The following is a 10,554-nucleotide window of genomic DNA, read 5'->3' as shown; positions in this document are numbered from 1 at the left end:
TTTCTTGTCATTTTCATTATCTTTAAAGGCTCATGTTGAGAAACCAGTTATAGAAAGGAAGGGAATAAGTTGTTCTTGTGACATCTTGCAGCAAAGCTGTTCCACTTGGTTCCCTTTTCCACCAGTGTAAGGATGCGATGTCCTGCCTGCCAGCAGTGGTTATGCAAAGGCAGGAATGAGGTACACTGGCACTGGAAGGGGACTGGAGCAGCTTGCTGAAAACACACGTTTGCCCATCTGCTTCTAGCCAGCGCAGTATCTGCTGTTGCAAAGGCTGGAATACAAATGTGTTCAGAGAAAAAGACACCTAAATATCTGCAGTGTTCCACCTCCGTTTGAGCCTCTGCTTATCACATGGATTCTCTTTAGAATTGATGAAGGAAGCTTCTAGGATACCAGGTCATTGTGTTTATTTTAGACCTTTACCTTAAGGTGAGGTGAAGAGCATCTTGGAAGTCCTGGTCTCTGCTCTCTATAGAGACACCCTAGACAAATGACTTGGAGATTAGGACTCATGAGTCCCATCTCTGGTACTGAACTGCCTTTGACCGAGACTTGCCAAACTTCACATCCAGTTAGCTGGTCAAGAGCATGTCCTCCTCAGCCATGTCTTTGGTTTTGAAGGCAAGGTGGTTCTCTTGTGCTTCTTAGAGGTGGCTGATGGTGGTGGGTCAGTGCCAGGACATGTCCATTAGTCCCTCTGAGAGCATTCGGGTGCTGTCCTGTGTATTTCTTCACAGTTTGCCTTCTAATGATATCTTTTTTTTTTTTTTTCTCTCATTTAATTTCTACAGGCGAGTTTATACCGAGGTGGCTACAGCCGATTTGCCCCCTACTGAAGTGACGTGAGCCCCCTGCAAGTGGGACAGCCCCCCCAGTTCATGAGGCCTGGCTATTGCAATATTTACTAGTAGAGGAACTCTATAGCAAGACGAGGAGGAAAAACAAAAAACAAAAGAGAAAATACTTTTTTATACCTCACTATGTTCTTTGAATATGTATTTTTTTTCCTTTAAATTTCTGCCTTTAATTCTTTTGTTCCAAAGATTGTGCATTTTTTTGTTTTTTGTTTTCATTTTGGGGTTTTTTTTAAACTGTGGTAAATAATGCATTTCCGTGTCTGTATGTTGGTGCATAGCTTATCCTACCAATCACGGAAAAAGCGATTAGTGATAAGGAAAGCTGTTAGAAACTGGTATCATGCAATTAATCAGGAACACGCAGACAGAGTTACTTCCCTGGGTCTAATGCTTGGTGCCTGTGAGACAGGAGGATGTGAGGGAGAGGTCTCCACCTGCCATGTTTCTGGTCTGCAGAAGGAAGCACTCTCGGCTGTGGCTGGGACTTAAGTGCTGGTGGGAAATAGTCATTTGGAAGTGGGGGAAATGCAGAGACTTTGCTCATTTTTATCACCATCTGACACGCACAGGTTTGGGACAGTTTCAACAGTGTCAGGATTTTAGACTTGGCAAGAGAAGATTTCCTCAACCTGCCCAGAGACTGGCTGTTACCTGCTGTATAAGGGACAAGACTTTGGAAGGAGTTGTTGATGAGGATTATCTTTCCCTCACACACGCAACTTACTCTAGCTGATTGTTGTCCCTTGCTGGTGGCTGTAATTATCTTAGTTTTTCTTCCTCCTTTTCAAGATCTTTCTCCCTTGCTGTCCCTTTCCTCCCATTTCCTCGAGGAGTGTCAGATGCAATGCAGCACCAGAGTACCTCTGTTGGTTGCAGATAGCAAGCGATTACATTTGCAGAGGTGAATGGTGTACAGCCTTGCAGAGGAAGAAAGCAAGCTAGAGGAAGAACTGTGCATCAGTGCCCTGCTTGGGTGCTCCGAGGTCCGGTGTGCAAGGTCTCTCCTGTTCATCCTTAGCTGCTTCTGCAAGTAATCCGTTTCAAATAACGTAAGTGAGGAAAAACAAGTCATGTATAAGCTGCTGAGGCAGGGGGCAAGCATGTAGGTTTGTGTGGTGGAAGAGGGTCTTTTATATCTAAACATGATCCTGAAGTAGTTTTGTTTCTATCAGGAGTTTAAGGGGAGGCAGAAGCAGTTTGTTCAAGCTCTGAATTCATAGGAACTTCCCACCGCAATCTATTTCAGACCCTTACATAGTTGTGTTGCAGCCCCTGGGTCTGTTTTGCCTAACCTCTCAAAAAGTTGTGCACCTGCAGGGTCTGCTGAGTCCATATTGACACTACATTTTAGAAGATTTGGAAGCAGATAGGTGACTTAGAGGAGAGCTCCACGACTCTAAAGACCATCTCCCTTCTCTCACGTACAGTGATTTTGCTGTGTTTCAAAGTCAGCATTTTTAGATTTAGTCAGCAGTTTAGCTCATTTAGTGTGAGCTGTGCTGTGATGGGAAGTTGCTGCTCTCCAGACCTCCCTGCTCAGCTGCTGGCTCCTAGAGTGCTCCCAGTCACCCCAGTACTCAGAGGCAGGGTCTCTAACCATGTTAGAGAAAGGCAGAAGTTCAGTTTCATTAGGCTGCCTCGACTCCCTTGTTTGGTACTGGGGTGAGCTCACTGACCCTAGAAGGGCTACTTGGAGTGTGGGTCTGTTGGTGGAGCCTCTCTAGCTCCTGTTGTCAACCTGCTTCTCCATCCACTGCTGATACCAGAATAGGAAACCTCCTGCATTTAACACTAAGCAATGTCAACAAGCAGAGCTCCCAGGGAGGTGTCCTGGCCCAGCCATGCACAACCATACATTTTTTTTGCTCTGCCCCAGCGATAGACATAGCTTCTCTGTGTGCAGCAGAGAGGAGGCACCTCAGATGGGAAGAATGAGGAAGCCATTAGTTAAGCTAGAGACCCTGAAGCTATTGATTCTCTGGAGAAATAGCTAGATAAAGGGGGACACCAAACTGCCAGCCTGTTGGCCACCTTTTGGGTTTTTCCTGGTTTTATTGTTGGTTTTTAACTTTTTTTTTTTCCCGAGCCAAAGTTTGGTTTGTTGCTGTTATGACAATTTTTTTTTTTGTTTATAATATAAATATTTTAGTTACTGGCCCAGCCATGCACAACCATACATTTTTTTTGCTCTGCCCCAGCGATAGACATAGCTTCTCTGTGTGCAGCAGAGAGGAGGCACCTCAGATGGGAAGAATGAGGAAGCCATTAGTTAAGCTAGAGACCCTGAAGCTATTGATTCTCTGGAGAAATAGCTAGATAAAGGGGGACACCAAACTGCCAGCCTGTTGGCCACCTTTTGGGTTTTTCCTGGTTTTATTGTTGGTTTTTAACTTTTTTTTTTCCCGAGCCAAAGTTTGGTTTGTTGCTGTTATGACAATTTTTTTTGTTGTTTATATATAAATATTTTAGTTAGTTTGAAAATGGGGAGGGGGGGAACGGGATATTGGGGCTTTCACAAAATCTAGGAAATGAGGGGGGACTCGGGACATATGGGGGCTTTTAATGTCTGAGTTGGGGTAGGGGAGGGAGGACTTGTGGTAGAAATAGTCATATTCAAGGGGAGCCATTTCCACCACAGGGCAGCCAGAGGGCTTCTGGAGCTGAGCAAAAGCCTCTATTGGACTTGTTCTACCCTTCTGTGGGATGGAGAGGCTGAGTGAGGCTGTCCCTTCCCTTGCACGCAGGCAGTTCCTCATGCAGCCGATCTGCAGGCTGCAAGTGAGAGAAGAGCAGCTTGCAGAACCCCGTGGGGGCAGCTGCTTGCCCCTCTGCCCCTTCTCTGCATTTCAGTTCAGCTGGCTCTGACTGCAGCTCCCAAAAAGCGGGGCCCTCCCCTGCCCTGGCAGTGCCGCCTGCAGTCCCCTCCCGCCACCTGGCCTCTCTGGGAGTAGGGAGGCCGGCCCCGTTTCTGCCTCCGAGCAGAGTCTATGCATGGCAGCTTCAGCCCACCCGTGTATGTGAGGGATTTAGTGCAGAAGCGCCCAACCTTTGCAGGGCTGTGGTCTCCTGCCGTGTGAAATATCTGCTCCAGACCATCCAGCCTGATTCCTCCTGTATCTGAGCCCGGTCTGCTCCTGTTGCTTCCTGCCAGACTCCTCCAGTGCATTGACCAGCTGGTGTCTCCTTGACTCTGTAGTTAATGCTGTGAGATCCCTGCTGAGGCAGCTCACTGATAGCCCAGCTTCCCGCTCGCAGCAGTGAGCTGCAGAGGGGGTGCGAGGATGCTTGCAGGGCTGCGGGGAGCTCGCTGATTCCAGGTCTCTGGAGCACCAGACCTCCCAGAACCTTGCACGCCAGCTGGAATTGTGCAGCAAGGTTTCTCGAGTGAGTGTTGTGCCATGGTGGGAGAGCTCTTCAGCCTTTCTTCCCTCTTGGCACACGGCAGCTCTGGTTTCGCTCAGATGTGTTATGAACTGACTTGAGATGCATTCAGAGTAGCCAAGCCATGGCTATATCCATCTTCTGAAGAAGTGAGGACAAAGCCTATATCTCCCTATGCAAAATGAATTACACTTAATAAATTAAACTAGGCCCTGGGTTATTTGACTGACGGCAGCTAGTGCTTGTCCCCAAGATGGGTCTGCAGTCACAGGTCCCTTGCAAAGCAGGGCGTGGCTTTCCGAGGGAAACTGCACAGGCAGCCTGGCAAATAGCTTGCTGTTTGTCACCTGCTAATCTGGTGGCATCCAGGATTCCTCTTGATGTAGAGGAAAATACATTTCTTTAAGTGTTGCTGTTTGTACTGTCTTGCAATAGGTCTGGCCAGCATATGATATTACACTGATAAAATTTTGGATTGAAGAGTTGATTTATTTAATGTGCTGGTTCGTCTTTTCTTGTGGATACAGTTGTGCTGGTACAAAGATGACTTCTACTGGTATAGCATGTTCTTTACTGAGAATAAGTTATACTGATGACCAGCATGTTATCAGAATTGTGACTTCCCGTGCTAGGGAGGCTGCACTGTTGTAGGTGGGCTGGCTCTTCTAGGAAAAGCCATGATGGGACCTGGAGGCAACAGGGAGGTCAGCATGAGCCTGCTATAGCCAGCTATTCCCAGGTTAAGCAGTGATGTGGATCCTGTGTCATGAGTTCCTATAGACAGAGCCATGTTTTAAATTAGCTGTGGCTTGGCTGTTTCCAGTGCCCGAGAGAGAGCACTAGCTCAGGAGTCAGAGGCCTGTGTTTTGCTCAGGGCTCTGTCAGTGATCCTCAGGGGTCATTGTGGAGCAGTCGTGTCTCTGGTTTAGACTTCGCTTCCCCGTCCCTAAAGTGAAGTGAAAGTTTATCCCCTGTTTTCATCCATTTTGAGATCTGTGGATGTGAAGTGCACAGCAAGAGCTGAGGAGGGTTATCTGAATGGCTGGCTCGAGTGCTAGTTGTGAAACGGTTAATGAAACTATTTCCTTGCCCAAAGAGAGACACTGGCTGCTGGGGTTTCAATTCCAGCACCCAGAGCTTCGGCAGCAGGGAATACAAAGCAGAGCATCGAAGCTGCTACCCACGTTTTTCCCCAACCTGTCCCTATCTGTATCTTCCCATCCTGGCCCCAAAGAAGGAGGCACGTGGAGAACAGGTTTGGGGAGCACTTAGGAATTCTATAAAGGGAAAACCAAACAACAGCTCTGGGGAGCGCTTTTGCTGAGTCTAGCTCCAAAGGGAAAGCGTGCAGGCAGCGTGGCAAGATGGCCTGGCTGCCTGTGGCCCTCAGCCTGGCAGGGTCAGGGGGGTGCTGGCCTTGGTGCAGAGGGGTGATTTTTAAAGTGTGTTACCTGTTTGCACTGTTTTAATATAGGAGCGGGGGGTGGGGAAACTAACCTAGTGAACAAGATGAACATCCAGTGTAAACTTCTTTGTGTTTTTATTTTGTCATGCTTTTGGAAAATGTCAAACTTTTTGTAGTATACACCAGTGAGACTTGATTCTTTGTTGCATAAAACACTATTTTTTGTGATGTTAATGTCTGAAAAGCCCCTTCCCTCCACCCCACCTTATGATTGCCCTCTGTGCCCTCCAACCTCAGTAAACTTCTCTTGTACAATGAAAACTCCAGTCAACAAGGCAAACAGGAGTCTGACAGCCAGAGGGTGAAATGGGGCCCTTTTCAAGTAGGCTCTGGGGTTTCTCCCCCGTACGCTTTCCTCTGGCCAGGAGTTGGTAGGATAGCCCCCATCCTTCTGCAGCACATGCTTCGATGGCAGCCTACTCAGGGCTTGGGATGTCCAAGTCCTGTCTCTGTTGCTGCTGTTAACCCTGGAAGGCAACTTCTTGCCGGTGGTTGAAAGCACTGCCAGGGGTTGTCCTCTCTGGGTGGCAGGCTGCAGCTGGTCCAGGCTTGTGCAGGAGACAAGCTTCCCATGCTGCCTCCCAACTCGTGGTAGAGCAAGAACGCATCAGCCAAAAATCTTGCCTGATCTCACCAGGAGATTGCAGGTGTTTAAAGCCGTCCACCCAAATATTCATTTGGCTGTAAGTCAGCAAAATGCTGGTTCATCTTAGGAATGTTTTTTCTTTTTAATTCTTTTTTTCTTTTTTTCTTTTTTTTTTTTTTTTCTCTGAAGTGGGTCAATAAATCTCTTGCCAGATTCCCAGTTCTCTGCTGGTGGAGGGGCTTGTTGCTTCCCTGAAGAGTGAATTCCTTACAGAAATCAAGCCTCCCACATTAGTAGTCTCAGTTTTGGTCATGTTTTCCTATTTTTTCTGTTCACAGTATTTTGTGTGTGCGCGTGTGTTGTAGTTTTGGCAGCTTTATTTGGCTGCACTATCAAGTGACGAAATAATCCTCTTTTACCCCAGGGGATAAGATTTGGGTTTGGGTTTTTTCTTGGTGTTTTTTTCTCTCTCTCTCTGTCTTTTTTTTTTTGTTTGTTTGTTTTTTTTAAATATATGATAAATCCTGCTTGTAAATAGCTGGAGCTAAAACGTGGGGCTGATAGCAAATGAGAACCAGGGCTGTAGAGTGATATGGAGCTGGTGGAGTATTTTACTGACCTCACAGGCTGATCTACTTGAGACTTGGAGATTTTCAGTGCAAGGCTGAGATGCCACAGCACGTCCAATGGCAGCGATGGACTTGCCCCTTCACACGGTCTCCCCAGCACCTCCCATTGCCAGGTACCGCTGGGGAACAGGATGTGTCCCAAGTGAGATACGTTCCCTTCCCCTGGATCATTTCCTAGGATGCCCGAGCCGCTTGCCCAGGGTCCCATTTCCCTGCTGACTCTGGAGAAGCAGTATCTGCATCCCAGGGCTTTGTGACAGCCTCTAACTTCCCGCCCTCCCTTGTTAAGTATCATATTGTATAGTAGCTTTCAGACCATACAGTATTCATTGGGTTATTCCTATTATTATCAAGTAGCTGGAATTGTGAAGGTCGGAGTAGTTAGATCTTTAGCTTTTATTCCTTTTTTTTGTATTACTATCCATGTGTATAAATTATTGATCATGTTGCTGGCTTTTATAAACTCTAAGCAAGGGGGGAAACCCTTCCTAACCCTTTGCAAATGGTAATGAAGCACTGTTTTTAAATAAAAGAGAGAAACACCAGTCTGCTGGCTCCCGTGTTGTCTGTTTTTCAGAGCATCTGGATGAATTTCACTAGTGCATCTCCCTGGCAGGTAAAACGCAAAGAAAGGAAGCTGGTTGAAGAATGAGCTGGGAGACAGGATCTGCTTAACAGTCATAAAGGGCGAAGCCTTGGCAAGTCACGCTGGCAAAACCCCAGCCCTGTCTGTTCGTGCACCGAGCTCTCCGTAACCCTCACTTTTCCCTGCCATCCTTTCCCCTCACTGCTTACTAGCAGAAAAGGGCCATTTGCTGAGTATTTGACAGGGAGTCTTTTTCCTTTTTCTTTCTTCTTTCTTTTTTTTTTTCCCCTTCTCTCCAAGCCTAATCTAAGTTTGAACCTGTTAGTGTGGAAAGAGACAACCATTTCAAATGATGGTATCAGCGTTTTCTTTAATGCCTGTGTAGCCAGCCTCCTGCTGCCTGTGTTAGCACAGGTTTAATAGTTAACACACACAACTGGAAGCCGTGTTGCTGTGCTGGGTATAAATTTCCTCTGGGAGTTTGGATGTGTCTTGTAATCACTGCTCCTGTTGTCCTGCCTATAAATGGAGTATCTCTGCAGAGCAGCAGAAATTCATTCATATTCTACAAAGTGCTTAGAGATCCTAAAGTGAAGGATGTCATGCAAATATATATATCCATATAATCAGAGGCCTTTTCTCCTGAAATGATGCTAAAAATAACAAATAATAAATCCCTATGGCCAATTTGCAAGTAATTATGGAAACTGATAACTGAGCAAATGATACAATGAAATATGCCTGGTACAGTTGAGGCCAGCGGAGGATTTTCGTGCTGCTTTTGGAAATGGAAAGTACTGGGAACAAAAAGGGTGGGAGAAGGTGTGTCCCTGGATGGCAGTCTTGTTGATAATGATGCAGGAAGGCGCACAAGCTCCTTAAGCATTCTGCCCCGGTATTTACCAAGGAGCTGCAACATGTTCCTGTCAGATGATCCTCATTTAATTCTAACAGTAAGTCGAGAGGATGTTCAGCAGTGAACTAAAATTAGATGCCTGGAAATTTGGGCTGAATAATTGTGGATGGGCTGGTTAAAGGACTCGAGATTGGTGAGACTGGGACAGGTCTTGAAACGAAGCATGCTTCAAAAGTGAAGCAAAGAACGCTCTGGGTCTTCCAGCCTACCTTCATTTCAAGGCAAAGCCATAAAATCGATGATCCTGGAATTCACTTCTAAGTCATTAAAAGTGCAATATTACTGCATTGCCTGACAGAGGTTTATCAAAAGCTCATCAAAGGAAGCTTGTGCAGGTTCTTTGAATGGATTGCAGGTTGGCTAAGGAAACGAGTGCTGCTGATTTAATACATTCCCCCTCTATATGCTGTAAATAATACTAACAGACAAAGTATGTGACTCAATTGCAGCTGATCACAAACCACAGCACACATATCGGTGGGTGTAGGTACATCCACTGAGAGTGAGGGTGCCGCTGTCATGTCAGGAAGTAGCTTGGAGGAGGCTTTGTTAACAGTCTCCACGTGGGCTGCAGGCCATGGGGCTCAATGCCAGCCCTTGGTCCACCAACGTGGTGGCTGAGCAAGAATCCCTGTGCCGTGTGGCTGTGTTTGGCAGCTGTGTGGTGGGGATTTAGTCAATAGATGACAATGTTTGCTGGAAAGCATTGTTTGAATCATATTGAAATGATTTATGAATTCAAATTGAATTTGCAGAAGAGCACAAGGGTGAGGCTGATGTGACTGCTAAGGCTGTGTCTTAGCCTGGAACTGACAAGCTGCATCAAGAGGTTGGAGCCTGAAAGCCCAGGAAAAAGCCCTGATCTCTGAGCCAGTGGTGGGGATGACCTGCTACTGTCAATGCTGGCTCAGCCTGAGTGTCCCTCAGTGTCCACTCTTAGCAGCTGGTGAGGGAGGGAGGGTTATTTGCATGCTTCCTTTCTGTCTTTATACAGAAAATCACAAAGTCATAGAAGAATTTGGGTTGGAAGAGACCTGTGGAGGTCATCTAGTCCCATGTCTTGTTCAAAGGTCAGTCAAGTTCATGTAACTAACATCTTCAGCACACTTCTGGCTGGCACTGCTGGAGTGCCAACAACTTGGTCGTGTGCTGAGAGGTGAGAGGTGACCCTGTGGCCTCCTGTGCCTGCCCGCAGCCCTGTTTCCTTCCCTGCACAGGCCAGGGCTGGTTGTCACTTGCAGCTGTTTCACTGGGGTTTGGAGAAGGAAAAACACACTTAACTTTGATTCAGACAAGAAGTATTTTTTGTGGTTGCTCTCAGTTTGCCTGAAGTGTGATCGTTTCTGGCATAGCATGTCCAGTGCTGGCTCCTGCAGCCCCAGATGAGCTGGGAGCAGTTCAGTGAAGAACTTCCAGTGAAGTTCAAGGGCTGGAGCTGTGGTGGGGGAGAGGGGGGAAACAGGGAAACCACTGCAAGAGCTCATCTGTTTACTTGTCAAGAAGGACAATTAATTGCTTTCTACAAGCACCTTGAAAGGAACAAAGGTCTGACTTTTCTAGGACTTTCTTACCTGGCAGCATTGTAACACACCCCAGCACTTGGGAGGTGAAGCCAGACAACTCCAGCCTTACCTGTGGGTTAAGGGACTTGCTGCTATTAGTTATTTCTGAAGCATTTCTAAATATCAAATCCTAATCCAGGAGCTTCCAGTGACTTGGACTGGTCAGCCATTGCTAACCTCATTGGGGATGGAGTGTCTACCGTCTTGGGTGTTCTGTGTTCACCCTGGGCTTGCACCAACCTTTCAGCAGCAGCCCAACCCTGTAACCCTCGGTTGCTGCTCCACTGATGGAGACAGCCCCACAAACCAAGTCCCTATCCATGGGGGCAGCCCAAGTGGGCTGTGACCAGCGTGGCCTCATCTCTTCTCCTGCTGCAGAGGTGAAGACTCCTGGCTGGTGTGAGCCCTATGACTGGGGAAGCAGACAGGATAGTGGAGTCAAAACGAGGGGTTTTTGTTTCTGTGAAGACACAGACTACTTCTGCAGGTCTCTGAAGGTAGAGCAGGGACTGTTTGGCTCCTGAGGTGCCATGGCCACCAGCCCATGACCAGAATCTAGGAGTCAGCCT

The 10,554-nt window shown here is 47.1% G+C and overlaps 1 protein-coding gene across 2 annotated transcripts in view; it reads left to right on the top strand.

The window, feature by feature from the left end:
- Nucleotides 1-1,042, top strand: part of RBFOX2 (RNA binding fox-1 homolog 2) — a 55,782-nt gene extending 54,740 nt beyond the window's left edge. The window contains exon 12 of one of the 2 annotated variants that reach the window (XM_010171609.2): nt 795-1,042. In XM_010171609.2, coding sequence (XP_010169911.1) covers nt 795-839 — 45 coding nt within the window. In that variant the 3' untranslated portion in view covers nt 840-1,042. The remainder of the gene's footprint in view (nt 1-794) is intronic. The other variant, XM_010171611.2, reaches the window with a different exon arrangement.
- The last annotated feature ends 9,512 nt before the right edge of the window (nt 1,043-10,554 follow it).

The sequence above is a fragment of the Antrostomus carolinensis genome, unplaced genomic scaffold (genome assembly GCF_000700745.2).
Source record: "Antrostomus carolinensis isolate BGI_N321 unplaced genomic scaffold, ASM70074v2 scaffold8367, whole genome shotgun sequence".
Taxonomy (NCBI): Eukaryota; Metazoa; Chordata; class Aves; order Caprimulgiformes; family Caprimulgidae; genus Antrostomus; species Antrostomus carolinensis.
Note: the sequence above shows the minus strand (reverse complement) of the source record. Positions and strands in the feature narration are given on the sequence as shown.